At 39.7% G+C, this 18,743-nt stretch overlaps 1 protein-coding gene across 2 annotated transcripts in view; it reads left to right on the forward strand.

Annotated features, from left to right (window-relative positions):
* UBE2L3 (ubiquitin conjugating enzyme E2 L3) overlaps nucleotides 1-18,743 on the forward strand; it is a 25,923-nt gene continuing 7,180 nt past the window's right edge. The window contains exons 1-3 of one of the 2 annotated variants that reach the window (XM_005281092.5): nucleotides 1-524; nucleotides 9,858-9,953; nucleotides 17,320-17,506. In XM_005281092.5, the coding sequence (XP_005281149.1) occupies nucleotides 498-524; nucleotides 9,858-9,953; nucleotides 17,320-17,506 (310 nt within the window). In that variant the 5' untranslated portion in view covers nucleotides 1-497. Of the gene's footprint in view, nucleotides 525-3,144; nucleotides 3,234-9,857; nucleotides 9,954-17,319; nucleotides 17,507-18,743 lie in introns of those variants that run through there. The other variant, XM_065568386.1, reaches the window with a different exon arrangement.

The following is an 18,743-nucleotide window of genomic DNA, read 5'->3' on the forward strand; positions in this document are numbered from 1 at the left end:
CACACACGCGCACGGGGGCCGCCAGGAGTATTGAGAGGGAGCCCCCCCAAAGGGTCCAGGGGAGTCTCTCTCTCTCTCAGCCCCTATGGCCCCCCTTCCCATGAGTGTGCAGCTCTCACTCGCCGTGTGTGTCTGGGGGAGGGGAGTTTATTTTCCCATCCAGGCCTCCGGGGAGGGGGCCCCCTCGCTCCTGTCCCCCGGGTACAGACCCCCTAGGAGGGGAAGGGGTGTTTACTCTCCCCTTGCCCAGAGCTGCAGGCTCTCCAAGGGAGATGGGTGGGGTGGGGAGCCTCTAGCTTCCCCTTTCCCCTGGGAGGGGTCTCGTCTCCTCTCCTCTCCTGCCCCCCGAGGTGTGCGCTGGGCGGGGGAGGGGAGCAGCCTAGGCGCAGGGGACGGGGGCCCCTCGCTTCCCCCTCCCTCCGTTCCAGGAAGCGCAGGGCTTTAGCCGCCCTGCCCGCAGCCGCCATGCATTGTGGGGCAGCACTAGCAGATCCAAGATGGCGGCCAGCAGGAGGCTGATGAAGGTAACATCCAGCGCCGCGCCGGGGAAGGACCGGGCGGGGGGTGGCTTGGGGAGGGAGCGCTGCCGCCCCGGGCCCCTGCCGTACTGGGGGGCAGCGACCCGCCGACTCGGGGCGCGCGGGCAGCTCTCCCCTCCCACCGCGGCAGCCCGCGGGACGAGGAGACCGGAACGGGAACAGCCGGCATCTAGGCCGCGCCTCGGAGGGGCCTCGCTCCACCCGCTCTGCCCGGGGCCGGGCTCCAGGGGGTCCCGGAGCCCCTGCGGCTGCCCGGCCCCGTGTGGGGAGCCAGCGAAGGGCGCTGGGGTGCCCCGGGCCGGGCCATGCTCCTCCCCGAGGGGGCTCCTGCCGTGACTAAGCAAAGAGGAAGCTGGTGCGGGAGGAAATGCCGCCTGGGCTCCTGCCGGGGGCTGGGGCTTTCTCCCCCCGGGCCGGGATGGGGACGATTAGCCCGAACTGGCCGCAGTGCTGCCCGAGCGCCCCGCCGCCCCTGGCCGGCAGGAGCCCCGACCCGCCGGGACCATGAGGCTAGGATGGGGTGGGACGGACTGAGGGTTCTCCCCTCCCAAGCTTATTTTAAGTTTATTTTTGTCAGGCGTTTTTGTGCTTTTAACGTTAATCTGCCCCGCCTGTGAGGGAGACATGGCTGGTTTATCAAGTTGAAATATGGACCTGGGTTCAGAAGTTACTTCACTGAGTTCGTCTTAAACATAAATCCTTATGTTTCTAAACATTTATTCCTTCTGACCTATGTATAATGATGTAAAGAGTGGCCGGAGCTTGTGGTGGTTGATTTTTACTTAAGAATGGTTTTATTTAATAGTTTTATTCTAGTCTGTTGTTCAGTGTTGTATCTTTATTATTTGTTCTCTTGCAATAGCTTTCACAATGTGTAAGATGATTTTCCGATGCCTAGGAAAACAGTCACTGCCCCTAAAATTTTACAGTTTTATGTAGTGGATGACATCATGATCATCAGTTCAGATTGTATACTACTCAGGGCAGGGATCTGCCACACTTTCTGTATAGCACCTAGTGGGACTGCAACAGCTGTAATTATCTGTGTACCTGGTACTGTACAAAGATACTATGATCTTTGCACCTAGGTATTCATAACCTAATTCAGATAGATGATATAATTTAACCACATGATACATAGATGCAAGGACCAAACTGACTGTTGTGAAATGTTCTTCATTTTTTTACATATCCTGTACTTGATGGGAGAGAAGTTTGGTGCCACGTCCATTAGTTTTGTTCTTTTAAGTCTTGATCCTGAAACTGGCTTCGGGCAGGTGGAGCCCTGCCCAGAGCCTCACTAAGATCAATGGGGTTCCACCCGGACATTGGCTCGACAAGGATAGACCTCCGATGCTGGATTGGGGTCTGAAACTTGAGTTACACAGATGCATAGTTTATACATTCAAAAGTTCCAGAGGATTGTAATGATAAAGAGAATTGTGATAGTTTAATATTAATTTCATTTAAGATTAGCTTTGCTATTTTAAATTTATTCTGAGTGTAGATTGTAATTTAAACAGTAGAACACCTTCGATGCAGAGTCATGCACACAAGAGTCATCCATAACCTCAGCGAGGAACACAAACTGCTCCTAAGGAGCTTGATGAGACTGAACTAACTTGCTTTTTTGTTTATTTTTTGATATATTCTGTTTTTAATAATATCTCTCATGCTACCACCTATGAAGCTATTGCAAATATGTCAGAATAAGAACCCCCTCTATTTTACATGGTGAACAAGAGTAGTTATTTTATGTTTTAATAAGCTTAGCTTTTCTGTTTTGTTTGAAATTGAATTTCATATTCAGAGCCATGTTTACCCTTTTAAAATTTTTGTAAAGTAAAAAAATGTACATAAATACTCCTAGTACATTTCTAAACAGGAGGAAAAAATAAAATCTTAAAAATCTGGAGGGCTGCAGAGGCAGGCAATAGTTAATCTTGCTAAGTAGCTACCAAAGCTAGTTATCATTCTGCTACATTTTATGGTGTTAATGGTATTGCTGCAGTATTTTTACGGAGACAGTATATAGATGTTAGTTTTCTGAAGTACTTGATTCTTCTGTCTGCACTTAGACATATCTCTTCTAGAAGAAATTTGTGGCCAGACATTGATTGATTGGGGAGCGTGGTGTTGGGAATAGAGAATCTATTACTAGACTTTACTTTCATTTTTGTTTCGTGTTCATGAATCGTGGTAATCAGAAACTTTTCCCCAGGAGTCCAGCAGTTGCATTATGCTCTTAACGGTTCAGAAATTACCTTCTTATACACCATGATTAGTAGATATTATTACTCACCCCCATCATCCCTTCCCAGTTTCAGGATTTTGGACTATAGTACAATTCCACAGTACCACAAACTGCACCCGTAAGTGTTCCATTGCCAAACAGATTGTCTTTTTTTTTTTTTAAATAGTGATGATAATTGGATGTTTTCTCAGTTATTTAAATTATACTTTTTAAACAAAGCTTAGGGTCATAAAATGTAATGAATGCTCGAAACCTCAAAGGAAACCCAATTTTAGCTCTGTATTTTCACACTTGTTAATAATAATAATAATAATAATAATTTTAAAATCTCTTAATTTTCTTACAGATCTTTGAACTAAATATAGTTTGTTTTATAACTGAAAATAAATTTGGAACCTCCTGCAGATTGTTCAAAATATAACATTCACGTGAACAGGGATGTAAGTGAATGGAAATTGTTTTATTTTAAAAGTACTGGAGTTGTTTGGAACCATTGAGATCATGGTTATTTATTTGTATTATACCCACAACAAGAGGCTGCACTTGAGATCAGAGTCCTGTTGTAGGTGATAGAGCTTGCTGTGAAGAGCTTACAGTATAAATAAACAAGACAAAGTGTGGGAGATTGGAGTATCATCCCCACTTTACAGGTGAAAACTGATCTCTCTCTTTAAATTGAGTGAGCCAGTATTTATTTAGTCTTGGCAGAATTCAATTTTTATTTGTTATAATTTCAATAGATAATATTGATGTTTGTTTTGAGCATTTTTTAGATTTTTATCAATTTAATTTTTTACATTTGTGTGAAATTATGGGTCTTAAGCACTGGGGAATCAGAAGACTTTTAATGACAGTAGACACTGAGATTCAAAAAATTCAAGCTTTATAACTTAAAATACAAATTGTCAACATGTCAAAATATACAAAGTAAATATCCTTAAATCAACAAATCATAGCTGTTTTTATTAGTTCATTCGTTAGTCCATTTGTAACAAGTGTAATTCAAAAGTCTAAATCCCTGGATTTTGACTCTTTTCTCAAGCTGCATTTTTCTTTCTTTGCCTGGCTATACATTTTAGTTATTATTGATTGAAATATGTTTTGTTTTGTGACAGTGAAATTGATATTTACCAATAAAAATCAAATCTTTCTAAAATTATATTTAATAACTTACAAATCTTAATATGACATACTAAAGTTTACACAAATGCAATTGTATGGTTACCATAATAAACATTCAAAACAGGGAGGGGGGTGTTGTGGTGGTGTTTAGGGGCCTGAGCCCCATTGTGCTAGGCCCTGTACAAACAGAAAATAGATAGGGGCCTTTTGTCACAAACTCTCATTCATCTGAATAGTCTAATTGAAGTCATTGGGGGCTACTTGCAAGAGCATTTTACAGGATCAGGCCCCAAGTTTATCATAACAAATGCAGTTAGCGGATTAAGCCCCGAGTACATCAAAGACCCAATTTTAATCTATGAGCCACCGTGACAGCTGTGCTCTAGGACAGTGCAGATCTCAAAGCATGTGAGAGCTGGCGACAAAGCATTCTCTGTCGAGGGGATCCAGCTATGGAACAGTCTTTCAGAAGAGAAGTGGTAAATCTGGAGTCTGTCTTAGGAAACCCTGTAAGGCCTTCCCTTTTGAGAGAGTTTTTACACCATAGCTGATGCTCACAATTCAAACACCTCTTTTATTTCCAAACTGTTACTAACCCCTACCCACCAACACCACAAAAACCCTACCCCAAGCAGAGTTTTGATCCCAGAAAGGAAGGAGTGCCAGAGTCTCCATGGTATCCATAATAAAGGATTTTGTTGTTGCTACTGTTTTTATGCGGAAGTCACTTGGATACCACAGTGATGGGCACCGGTATAAAACCCTAAGATAGATGGATGGAGAGATGACATTAGCTGGGGTTACAATTAAAGATGGGAGGGAGGCTTATATGGCAAAGGTGGTGACGTTACTTGTCTTTGCAGGTATATATCATGTTAATATAAAATACCATGTATGGAACTTGTACTTTTATTAAATTGGGTTGGGACTACTGTTTATAGAGATATATACTTAAAAATATAATTAGTAGTCCAGAAGACTCTCTTGGACAATATCTGACCCTCCTTCCTCAGGTAAAGCTCCTGTTGAAGTCCCAACTATAATATGGCCTAGTAAAGGTTTCTGTTAGGTCTATAATGTTTCCATTTCCTGTTTTGTTTTGTTTTAATGTTTAAAAAAGTATAATTAATATTCTGTTAATGTAAGCTTTTGTTTTTGTGTGTTTTAAGGAAGTGAGGAAGGGCAGAAGGAAGATTATTTTAATCTTTTCTTTGTGTACTCCCACAGTTGCATAGTCAAACATTTATGAAGCAATGAACTCCACAGTGAAATAAATATCAGAACCACACCCATGTAATTAATGTTGATGCACGTATTTACATTATGCCTTAGTGTTGTAAACAGTATAACAACGCCAAATTTATTGAGAATTTTGTATTTTTAATCAATTTTTTTCAGTTTATAGCGTTGATACTTTGTATTTGTAGGTTTTTAATTGTTCTGGCCTTTACTCCTCAGTAACAACTAGTCAGAAGAAACAAACTTTGTCTGTTTTCGTGTTGGTGTTTTTTTTTACACATTTTACAGCAGGAGTGAGAACAGTGTGATTTTATAACTCAAAAATGCGTGATGATATTTTACTCAAAATTCACTTTTGAGCAGAGATCAAACATAGAAACTTTCTGCCAGAAAGAATTATTCAGAAAATAAAGAATATGTGAAAACACAAAATTGTAATATTTCAATGGAGCCTTAGCTATAGCTTTTATGAACATTAAATATTCTCATGGTTTTTTATTTAAATTTGAAGTTTAAAAAAACAAAAAACAAAAAAACACTACCTTGCAGTACCAGAGAACTAGAAATTGAAATAGATCAACTTCTTACCACTGGCTAAGGGACATATTCATCATAAAAACACTTATGTTTAGAAATTGTTTACCTACTCTTGTTCATAAATAACAGATTACAGAATATCTTTTCTCTATTCAGTTTATTTACTTTGTGCCTGATGCAAAGCTTATTGGAGTCAATGAGAGTCTGCCCATTGATTTCAATGGGCTTTGGGTTTAAACCCTTTGTGTATAGTCAGTTTGCCTGTGTAGACAATCATTGAGGCAGACACCAGTCTTGGGATGGTTCATATGTGCAAGAGTTTTCAGGATTGGGAAGGAAGTCATTTTTCCTTGTTTGTGTGGCTTTTTCAGAAAGGAGTCCGAACATCTTTTTCAATTTTTTTTTAAACCTGTTTATAAAATCACAAACTGGCAGAGGGACTCAGGTATTTGAAATTACTTTTAACTTTTTTTTAATTGACTAGATTTCAAGTTGGTGGCATTTCTTTTACTTTTTGCTTGCTTTTGAATTTTGAATTTAAGCTGAATTTGAAATTTATGCTTTCAAATAGCATAAATGGTGAAAAGTACTTTTTTCATTTTCAGTAATGTAACATGCGTAAGGAAAAATACTAAATACTTTTTGTGATCACATCCCTTCAGTGCTATACCTGAAGATTAAATATTACATATCAAACAGTATGTTCTCCATTTTATATACTGTACTTTGTTTTTTTATCTGAACATGTTGAAATGCTTTACAAACTTGAAGTCTGAACACATCCCTATAAAATCAGTAGATATCTCCATGTTATAAAAGGGAAATCTGATTCAGCAAGGTCACACGCAGGGTCAGTGGCAGAACTGGAAATAGAATTAGGAGTGTGCACTCCCACTTCTATGTTCTAGCTATTAGTGCACTCTCTCATAGTCACTAATTTATATTATTTAAAACAACAACATTAAAGGGGATGGGAGAGAATGGGAATTCAGCTATTCACTACTTTTCTAATCTTAAGATTTCTTTTAGAAAAAAAATGCATGTTTGGCCTCATTCTCTCACTTCCAAAAGTCCTTTTTGTCCTTTCAGAGTCAGTGATCTTAAGATGAAATTAGTCATTTTTCTGACTCTGAACATGGTACTACCTTTTACCAGCCTGTTGCCTGTGGACATTCAGCAGAATCATATTTTCTTTCTTCTTTGACAAAATTATGTTTTTATTCATTATCTATGTTGCCTTTGCTGTGCTAGTATTGCATTATGAATTGTGTCTCACCAACAAAAGTAACTACATTTCTGTTACAAAATCTTTATTCCTGGCAGTGCACCAGCCAGAAAGAATACAATTTGATTTGCAGATTCCTGGTTGAATTTGCAGGGGGGTCAGTAAGCAAAAAGCCTCTTCTAAACTGAATAACTTTAATATGGAAGTTACCGATTTGCAATAAATATGGAACCTCAAGGTGCTACTTTCAGACAGTCATTTTTGAGTATAAAGTGAAACTTTAAGCAACCACACAAGGGACTGACAAAAAACGTTTGTCTAATGGACTTGGTCTTCTAGTAAAGGCAGAGTAGGATTGTACTCAAAGACTTGATTCTCCACAATCTTGCACCTTGTCTAGTCCATGCCTGTTTAAAATATATGTATTAGATTCTAGTCTGAGTTGGCAACTTTTTATACCTATTTTGTACTTCCTTTGCATAAGTAGAAGTTGCTACAGTAGGTGAAAGGTCATGGAAAATCAGGCTCAGATATTTGGTGATACTTGATGGAGCGGGGGGTCTCTTGAACGGGTTTCACTATTATGTCATTTCAAATGGAAGCGCTGCAGAGCCAGTAGGGTTAGTGGGTGAAAAAATTTAATTCTCTCAATTTTGAGTGAAGGATTTTAGGGAAACCAAAGAGAGGCTTGCTGGTTCATTTGAAACTTTCTTTGGTTACATACAAAGCTTAATAAAATTGTGGTGATCACAGTTAACTTCTGCATTGTATTTATTGCATTTCTTAAATCAACCACATTAGACATGTCAAGTTTTTAAAACAAAAGTGAGAGTTTACCTCTTTAAATTAACATCATTTGTGTTTTTTTTCCATTCTAAAGCTCACCTCACTTAAATGTGTTAATTATTTTGACTGAGACAAAGAGACTGATCACATTGATAGTTAACTTTTCTTTGTATAACTACTTCATCCTTCATCTGTTTTTATATGTATTAGATTGTAAGCTCTCTGGTCAGGAACCATATCTTCCTGTGTTTTTTGTATAACATCTAGCACAATGTGATTTTGATCCTAGATGGGGGCCATTTGAGAGAAACTAATGTAAATTATACATATTATATAAACATCTATTAAGAGTTAGATAATGTCTAAAATAACCAATTTTTCTATCCATCTGTGTTTTGTGGGAGAAGGCATCAGTCATGCATAAGTTCTGCTTTAAATGTGTGCTGGTGATCTATCTGTATCTGTAACTTGCCCTTTTCATGATATCTCATAAGTTATTTTTGGTTTAGAATGGGTTTCATTGTTTAAAATTGTGGGTTATGAAAAAGGGTAGTTCAGTGTGACTCTACGACAGTGCTACATGCAAAAAAATGAACCAGCTGAAAACGCAACTGAATTAGTTACTTACCTTCCTGAGCCTCTCAGAAAAACACCACAATCGTCTGCGCTTTTGAACTGAGACCTTTTGTACTTTCAGTGTCCAAAACCAAATACCTAGCATAGTACTAGATTCTTAGTTAAAATGGACATGTGATGCCTTGCTGCTGCTGCTAATAAAGGTTATCTTCCACTGAACAGCGTGGCTTAGGTTTAGCATATCCCTGTGAATGGAAATCCATGAGACTCTTGATGTGTGACTTCATGCTCTAAAGCATAATCTTATCACAAAAAACCCTATTTCTGTAATATTGAACAAGTTGGGGTACATTTAATGGCAATGGAGCCAGGGAACCAGACTAACTAGTCATTTCTCGTGTCCCGAAGACCAGTCTGAACCTTATGTTCTGGACATGCTCCTTAGCTGTGCTTATATCTATTTTGACATACTTAAAGATTCATTTTCTAGTGTATGTTGTATGTGAGTTTGGACTTTGGTCTTCCTGTTGAACTTCATTTAGTCATGATGCCATAGTAACGCTCTAGTTCTGAAAGAATAAGAGTAGTTTTTTTGTTTCACTGGAAGTGCCCTTTGTAAACTACTGATATATTTATTAATAAAGGAAATAAACACAGTGTTTGTTTTCCTTGACCTAAACTCTCTCAAAATATTGTGTACATTTGTATATAATTGGCTTATTTTTCACTGAAAACTAATTAATAACGTTTTGGCTCACAAGGCCTGTCATTCTCTCAGAAATAAGTTCTGAAGGAAGGGAAAATATAGTTTCTTAGCTCATGCAGTTAGTTAACTATATCACAATTCCTGAAGGTAGTAAGTATCCAAATGGCTGTAATATTGCTGTTAACTTTATATTTTGTTTTCAACCTTAACTTAGAGCTTTGCCTACATGATGGAGGTGCACTGGATTGGTTTTTAAACCAATCTAATTAGACTGGTACAAACCTCTGTGTGGAAACTTATTTTGGTTTAAAATGGGCATATTTCAGATTAGCTTAAATCTTAAACCAAAATAAGTGTCCACACAGTGGTTTGTACTAGTTTAATTAGATTGGTTTAAAATACACTGATTTATTTAAAGGTATTATCTTTCTCATGTAAACAAGTCCTAACACATCTGTTACTTGTTTTTGTAGCTGGCAAGTTGATACAATATTCTCAGTCCACAAATTCTTTGAGAATAAACTTTTTAAACAAATGAATATCTGATATATAAGTGAGTGTAACAAAAGTGTAAATAAAATATATAGCTATGATGCAATATTATTAACCGTGCTTCTGTTGTAGCTTCATGGCTTATCTCTTAATTCAACAAATAAAGATTTTGATTCCCTGGCTTAGATAACCTTGATTCTTTATAGGTGCAGGAATTCCATTTGTTTTATTAATTACGTGGCTTGTCACTTCTGAGACCACAAACTCATTTAATATAAAACAAAGGAACCCATTTTCATCTCTAAGCTTCTTGAAAAAAATAAATGAACGTGCTGCTTATTACTGTTATTAATGTAGACTTACCCTCTGCTTGCTTTTCAGGAGCTTGAAGAAATCCGCAAATGTGGAATGAAAAACTTCCGTAATATCCAGGTTGATGAAGCTAATTTATTGACTTGGCAAGGGCTTATTGTTCCTGTGAGTATAGAACACTTATATTGTGCTTTAAAGCAATCCACAGACCATTTGTACCTGGTGATGATTTGTGTTGAGGGGGGAAAAAACTCTTACAAATCCATAGTCTATTAGTACTGTAGGTGGCCATTACATCATTGTTGCACCCTGACAAATGGGTGATTATTTGCTGTTGTAAAACATTACTTTGGTTATTCTGGTTATGTTTGAAGAAGAAAAGATCCAGTGAATGGTTGCACTGAAAACATACCTGTTGTTTACTGGTTATAAAAATAACTAGGCTTAGCAGGATTCAGTTTTAATTTATAACTGTTGGTAAATGTTGATTTCAGATGATACAGTGAAACTGACAAAAAAAGAAAATCATTGGGTAACAGTCACTGTGCCTTCAGCAATCGAGTGTCGCTGGTCTCTCCGGCCATTCGGGGAGTACTCCGGAGCCCTATTGTCAGGGGAGTGAGTGAGTGGGTCCAGCTGCAGAGGGCTCTGTGCGCCTCACCTGATCCCACAATGGGGACAGAGCAGAGCCCCCTGGCTGGGACTGCAAGGGAAAGGAGGACAAGCCTCTGGCTGTGGGGGAGACCAACCCACTGCTGAATGGCTCCTGCAACAGTTCAGGGAGCCCTCTGCAGCCTCACTAGCACGGACCTGCTTTCTCACACACCAGCTGAGAGTGCCAGGAGACTGCAACTTTCCCTGCATCTTGCACCTGTAGGGATTGGGTATCCCCAGTGCTGTGGCCATGTAGGGAGCCCACTGCAACTTCGCTGTCTCCGCCCCACTCCCTTACTTGTGTGACAGCAGAGTTTCAGAGGGCTCTCTAGACAGCTGCAACACCAGTGACACCCAATCCTTGCAGGCATTGGGTGCGGGGGAGGCTGCAATTATCCTGGCCCATCGGCACAGAGATCCCTGGCCAGGATTGCAAAGGAGGACCTCAAGCCCCTGGCTGTGCAAGAGACCACCCTGTCGTTGAAGAGTTCCTGCTTGAGGATGGCCTGCACGTTCCTGGCTGGAGGGTGAGTGAGTGGGGCTGGTGACACCTAATCACTGCAGGCACAAGATGCAGGGAAAGCTGTGATACTGGCCTTGCAGATTAGAGACCCCTGGCCAGGACCTCCTGGCGAGGAGGAGTCAGTATTGTCCCCAGCCATGGAGGAGGCCACCCCACTGCTGAATGGCTCCATTGCTGGGCAAGAGCCATTTAGCAGTGGGGTGGCCTCCCCCACAGCCAGGGACTCGTCTGTCATCCTCCTCCTCCTTGCAGTCCTGGATGGGGGTCTCTGCTGTGTCCCGCCAGGACCCCAGCTTTCCCCGCACCTTGTGCCTTGCAGGGATCCAGTGTCACCGACCCTGCGGCCTTGCAGGGAGCCCTCTGCAGCTCCATTGACAGAGCCCCACTTGTTGATTCACCAGCCCAGAGCATGGGAGCCATCCCCAAGCAGGAACAGTTCAGCAGTGGGGCCTGCCTCCCTGGGGCTAATCCTTACCCTGGCCAGGACTGAAGGAGATCTCCACTGGGCCAGGATGACTGCAGCCTCACATGTACCTGGTGTCCTGGGTCCCTCAGCTGCACAGGAAACCCCCTGCAACCCTGCTGTTAGCGCTGCCCTAACCCCAGCCCTACCCTCCACAACAGTAAAAATCAAAATAGTTTAAAATAGGAAAAAAACCTTTTTTGAAAAAAATAAATTTTATTTTTATTTTCAACAATAAAAAATAGAAAAAATTTAGTTCTGCCAGCACTAAATGTAACCTAGGTTTGTATGTGATGCATAATGAAATTTTTAGAAGCCTCAAGGGAGGAAGGAGGTTTTGAGATTAAGGTGCTAAAGTGGATTTTGGGAGATCTGGATTCAGTTTTCAGCTCTGTCACAGACTTCCTTCCTTCATGACTTTGGGCAAGTTACTTATCTCCTATCATCTGAGACAATTGGGGTGTAGGTATTACCTTATCTCACATAGGTGTGAGGATAAATCCATAGATACTTGGGAGAGGCTCCAATGCTGTTGTGATGGACATCATATTAGTACTTAGATGCTTGAAAACTTTAGGCCTGATCCTGCAACTGGCTCCATGTGAACAGGATTGGGGCCTTAGTCGGATTGTGATGTTGTTGCCCTGCTTTTTTAGTGTAAAGACAGTTTTAATCTTAAAATGTTAACCTAACCTGATACAGTTTTTTTTTTAATTTATCAACAAAGTATGTTTAACTGAAGTGTCCTAGTCCCCAAATGGCATTGTTTTATAGTCCCAGTGTTCTATCATAGTATTGAGACCAGAATTTTCTCTGGGGGAAAAAAATCATGTTTATAACAAATGTTATCTTACAATTAAAAAAACACCCTGTCATGGAATTCCTATTTAACATTAAGTTTTAACATCTTTTAAGCTAGATGAGGCTTTGAATGCGGAGGTATGAAGATTGTGTCCAAATTTAGCAACTAGAATTTTTCATAATTTAGTCTGAGATGGGGAAGTTAGAGTTTAGTGTATATATAAGGGGTAACGTTTTAAAAAGCACTTGAAGTCCCATTGATTTTTCTATGAGACTTAGGGTTCTAAGTTACTTAGGCACTTCTGAAAATTTTATCCAAGAATTTTACTTGCTCTCAAAGGCATTATGCATTTTAAATGAGATTTTTAAAAAGCTATGTAGACTATAAAACCAACACTGTTGTAAAGTGACTTGAGCATTTAAGTTGCTTAACAATCACTTATTGTCAACTTAGTTGGAGGAGGGAGAGAGAGAGAGATGTAGGCACGCTACTATTTTCCAGGTATCTGTTTATGTGGAGGTAGCTCATAATTCGTGGGTCAGGCAGTAACATGTAAAGAATCTTGTGTTTTGAAACAGCTAGACTAAGCAGATACAAAAGCTCTAATGCTTTGTATATGTTGGCACTTAAATCATGTTAGTGAATCTATTTTTACGATTTTAAAATGGTTCCTGCTAATTTGGTGTAAACATAGTTTTCCTGGCCATTATGACATGGTGATAAGAGTATTAAAACAGTTATGGTTGTATCATAGTAGCCAGGCTTGGGCCGGCTCCAGGCACCAGCTTGGCAAGCAGATGCTTGGGGCGGCCACTCCGGAGAGGGGCGGCAGGTCCAGCCATTCGGCGGCAATTCGGGACAGTCCCTCACTCCCGCTCGGAGCGAAGGACCTTCCGCCAAATTGCCACCGCAGATTGCAATCGCGGCTTTTTTTTGTTTTTGTTTTGTTTTGTTTGGCTGCTTGGGGCGGCCAAAACCCTGGAGCCGGCCCTGAGCCAGGCAAACCATATTTACCTCATTTTAGCAGGAATAATTTTGAAATTGTTTTAAAACGGCTCTGCTAGTATGCTTTTTATGTCAGTGTAGGTGGGCCTAAACTAACAGGTCTTAAACTGGTGCAGGCAGTACAAAAATAACTGGAGTCCAAGGTGTGTGAAAGAATTTGGCCTGGATTTTCAGGATTGGGTATTTTAAGTTAGGCTCTAAGCGCTGGGTTTTAAAAAATCTCAGCACCTCTTGGAAAACAGGCCACTTATTTATGCACTTAGGTAAGGATTAGGTATCTAACTTTAGGCATCCACTTTTAAAAACCTTGCCCATGATTTTGTATCTTTGAAAGAGAAGTGTTAATAGGCAACTTTTGGGCTTGTCTACATGGTGGGGTAATGCATTATATGGGGGTATGATTTCTAAAGTGCACTAAGGTGCTGTGCATTAATTGGTCTGTGTAGAACCTGCTGGTGTGCTTTAACAGCATGCTTTTGTATTATGTGAAAGCTCACTAGGGAACCTTTAGTGCGCACCAGCAGGATCCACAGGGATAAATTGATATGTTAGAGCGCTTTAGAAATCACACCTCTGTAGACCGCATTACCCCACTGTTTAGACAAACCCTAAAAGTAAATTACTACTATACTAGTCAAAATCATGGCTTTGGAGCAGAGCATGGAGCAGCAGGTTTTTGCCTGGAGCTAAAGCGGAGCCGGAGAGGGATTTGTTGGAAAGGGGAAGGGAGGAATCCAGTGTATTGGATTGTCTGGTTGAAGTCGTATGGATTTTCACCTTTATTTTGGGAATTTTCCACTACCGAGTTCCGTGCTCCCTTTCCTGGATGAACAGCTGCATCTAGTCTTCGGAAAGGAGAGTTGGGCTACTTGGACATCAATGCTACCTTTTGGTTAGATGCAGTAGAAAGCTGGAGAGAAATATAATCTGCATGTGATCTTAAAAACTTTCAACAGCAACTCTACAGTGCTTCTGGCTTTGTTAGGTAAAAGCCACTCCTGAACATGGATCATGCTTGCTACATCAAGATTCCTACTGATCCTTTGGATTTGAAACACTGTAGAACAACTGATGCAAATAATCCCTTTGAGTCTTTGGTGCCTCTTTTGTGAATAAAGTGAGCAGGATTTGAACTTTAGAGAGGAGATTTCTATTAAGTAATATCTTTTTAATAAAACACTGTTTATGGCTCTTGTACAGAATTTTACTGCTTTGGCATTCTTCCTAACCAGTATAAAGCTGAGAGTATGCGTTTCTTTTGAAAGAAAAACATTTTATGGTGATCTATTCCTTAAAAACCAAATAAAAAAGAACAAAACAACCCACCTCAAAATGTTTGAGCTAAAAAAAAAATTAACAGAAAATATGTAGCTTTAAAAATGAGGTGTCTGTTTTAAATAAAGATTTCTGCTCATTAAGACTTGAATTTGGAATACTTTCCTCTGCAAAGGTTCATGACCTCACAAACACCAAAAACAGCATTGCAGGGAGCTGCATCCCAAAGACAGCGTTAGGTTTTTGTTACGTGCTTTTGCAGGCGAAACAGAACTTTGAATTCGTGTTTTGGCAGGATTGAGGAAATTATTTTAAAATAACGTTTTGTCACTGAATCTACATGTATTAAGGATCTTAAGTTTTTTTACGTGTTTAAAAAGCACCTTGGGTCACCATTTAAAGGGAGGACACAATCAATACAAATAATATTCCTATCCTTTGTTTGCTTCACTGGTCTAGAATTGTCTGAAATTCAGCTATCGCACTGTGAATAAACTTTTTTTTTTTAATCGGCAGACATAATCTGGGTACAGAGGAAAGCTTTTTGATGTTAAATTTGCTTTTGAAGTACCAGGTATATGTATTTTTTTAGAATCATTATCGGCACTTTTTAAAAACAAATTATCAGTATTTCAACTAGCTTTGGCTAGTTATTGATTGTCTAGTTGTGTATTTTTAATCTCCCTTCTGGGCAGCCCCTCTCCACAGCTTTTGTAGAAATGATGCTTGATGTACAATTGAGCATTTATCTGGCATATGCAGTAGGCAGGCTTATTGAGTGATATTTTGTGTAATGCTCAGTTAAGGTTGTTGTGGAGGATACACTTCTAGAAGTAGCCCAGCCTGCTATATTTGTCCCTAGAACATTGTTAAAGAAATATAAGCAGTCACATGGTTATGAAACAAGTCAAAAACAGCTTGTTATCTTGGGTTTTTCCTCTACAGATGCGTGTGTCAGATTTTTTTGTGTGTTATTGCTTGTTTTACATGATTTATAACAGGACATTAATTTAAAAAAAAAACTTTCAGGATAAGATAGTTTCTTGTTCTATACATTGATATAAATTTATGCATATCATTGAATTTCTATACTATATTTGTTTCAACTTCAACGTATGAAACCTAAAAGAACACCTGTCTGAGACTCCATGTGCCCTTGTATCATTAACAAAATCTTCTTTTTAAATACTGGTCACAATGGATGGCCTTTTGGGGAGTGAAAGGTATAGCACAAACATTCCAAGTGAGCATTACAGTCATTCATGTTAAAGTGTAAGTGAAGAACAACCCTTTGCATGCAGTCTTTTAATTCCACTTCATGAGTCAGATCCTTACCCCTGCTCTGACCTCTTGATTCTGGGAATAAGGGTTATAGCTGTATAAAGTAGCTGTAAAAGCCCAGGATCTGGCCAGCACAGGATCTGTGAAAGATTTGCAAGCCCTGACTCAAGAGTGTATCTGGGCCAGGGTGAAGCCTCAGTATGAAGTGTTGCAGAGATTCCAGGCAGCACTACAGCCCATAGGACACCCTGTGCACGCTGTTGTAAGTTAAACAAGATTCCAAGGCTGACCAAAATTATTCCAGGGTCACTTGAGAAGACTGGATGGATGTCAAGTGGCTTAAAGCCACCTTCGCCACCCCACATCCTGGCTTGTGAGTTCTGTTCTGTCTTCAGGGACAACACAGAATCTCTTCCCATAGGTTTAATACCATTTTTCTTTCCGTGTAGAGTGTTGTTGTTTTTCCTAAAGATGCTAATACTGGAGAGCTCATTTTTAACTTCTAAAATGGCTTTGATTAAAGGGATTGGACTGACTGGCTGCTAGGTGGGGGAAGTCAAACTGTACGCTGAGTAAAAACTCACTTCCAGCTATTCTGCATCTCCCTTTCCCCAGTATCCTGAGTAGTTTTATCATGCTGAAATCATTGTTTGCAATATAAAATGTAATATTTTGATAAACTCTAAAAATATCAAGTTGATTTTTCTTCTGGGTTTCTCAAAAATAATTGAAAAACATTTTTGAAACTAGGACTACAATGTCTAGCAGGAGTTGCTATCAGTTTCTGAGCATTGTCTTGTTCAGTTTCAGCATGAAGAATCACTCTCCCTACTTTCATAGTCCTCTCACCGTACTCCTCCCAAGATGATCTGATTAAAGGAACCTGAAACTGCATACTAATTTAGTGTTCTCATCAGCAGATGCAGTGAATATCTATGTTTAGTAAAAAAAAAAAAATGAATGGTCAGCAGATTTTATGCAGTCAGCTAAAGCAAAAAGGTTCTCTCGGAACATAGAGGGAAACCTGACAAGTCAAATTGCTCTGTTGTTTGTACCACCATCTCGGGAGAAATGAAATAACTAGGTTTAGAGACAGAAACCGAAAACTTGAGGAAGAAAATTGGTATCTAAGAAAGGACCTGAAAACTTTATGAAATTGGGAATAACAAACAATTGTGAGATTGGAGGCCTCTTTATCAATGTCACAAAGTTCTGCTTTCACCTAGTAGAAATGTCAGTCACCCCTCAGTGCTGCCATAACATGTGTGGCTTTTTTTTCCCCCTTTCAAGATAAATACAGATACTGATAAAACACTATTCCCCCTTTGCAAAATAATATTCTGGTTTTGATGTTTTCTGGCACATAAACCTAAATCTAGACATGTGAATGGACTTGAAGGCCTATACAGACAACAGGTGTATCTTAAACATGGACCATTCAAAAGACTGAGATCTATAGCACGCAGTCCCTTCAAGTGTATCTGTTCTGATGTCTGAAATCCCTTAATGTTCTGTCTTCTCGTTGCAGGACAATCCTCCATATGATAAGGGAGCCTTCAGAATCGAAATCAACTTTCCAGCAGAGTATCCATTCAAACCTCCTAAGATTACATTTAAAACAAAGATCTATCACCCTAACATCGATGAAAAGGGGCAGGTTTGTCTGCCAGTAATTAGTGCTGAAAACTGGAAGCCAGCAACCAAAACTGACCAAGGTAAGACACTCTGTATGGTGAACTTAATCTCAAGTAACTGCATTGGTTAAAGCCAATGGATGCTTGGTATTATCGTGTGGTGGCTGATATCCCAAGGTATCAGTTGTCTGTAGGTTTGTGCAATGGATTACTCCCTCTGGGAATGTAGTGAATCAATGGTAGTTGATCTTCAGTTATACGTTAGGATAATGCAGTGACTTAGCATGTGTTGTTGTGGAGCTCTGTCATTGATGATCAGAGCATCAGGTCTGAAATACCTGGAAACCATAGAACTACAGATTCAAATCCTACCAGAGATGGCTCCTCTCTTAGTTCTTAAAACATGATAAATTGAGTACTATCAGACTTAGTGTGGAGGTCTCTTGGATAAGACCGTAAACATTTTAGGGTACGATTGGGTTTGAAGGACTTTTCTGTTTCCATTTGTTGTCAGGGTGAGAATTTGTCTCCGTTTGAATGCTGTTGGGTGATTATTGTAAGTATAACTATTGTTAGGGAGCTCCTTTTTTGTATGGGTTTTTTAGTGTTATAAACCCAAATTAATAATAGAGAGATTCTATCTTTCATCAGTGCTTTAGTGACCACAAAGAGCTTTTTTTATGTAGGAGGCAGAGTCTGTGCAGGTTTCCTTGACCAAAAATTTCCCTTCTCCCAGCCCCCATCTGTCAGTTTCTCGCCGTGAACTATGTGTTGACCGAACCAAATACTACAGATACCTATGGATGTCCATGAAAACCCTTACATCTCTGAGCTCCCCTTTTCACTTCCATATACTCATAACTTCCTAATACTATACTTGAGCTCAGCCCAGAAAAGAATTTAGGAAAATAATTGAGGTATTTTTGCCCACCAGTAACTTAAATAGCCAAATAAAAGCCACCAAATCTATTATGTGGTGAGTCCTCCAGGAGGAATAGCCCTTTGGCCAAACTTGAGGAAAAATTTAAGTTAGAACTGTGCATCTGCTAAAAACTTAAGGTGGTGCTACAGCAGTCTGCTGACTGGTACAGAAGAGTAAAAGGAGAACTATACAGTCTCTCTACCTGGCCTTACACCTGGACTTTGCTCAGCAGTTTCAACTGATACTAATAATTGAAAAATCCTCTTTTAAAATAAACAAAGGGAAAAAATAAAACTGGCTTAAAAGCAGGAATGTGAAAAAACATTTCCGATCCCACCATTTTTGCTGCATTTTGCAAGTTTAAGCTGTGTTTAAAAGAATTCAGTTTCTCTTGCA

This window comes from Chrysemys picta, chromosome 15 (assembly GCF_011386835.1).
Source record: "Chrysemys picta bellii isolate R12L10 chromosome 15, ASM1138683v2, whole genome shotgun sequence".
Lineage (NCBI taxonomy): Eukaryota > Metazoa > Chordata > Testudines > Emydidae > Chrysemys > Chrysemys picta.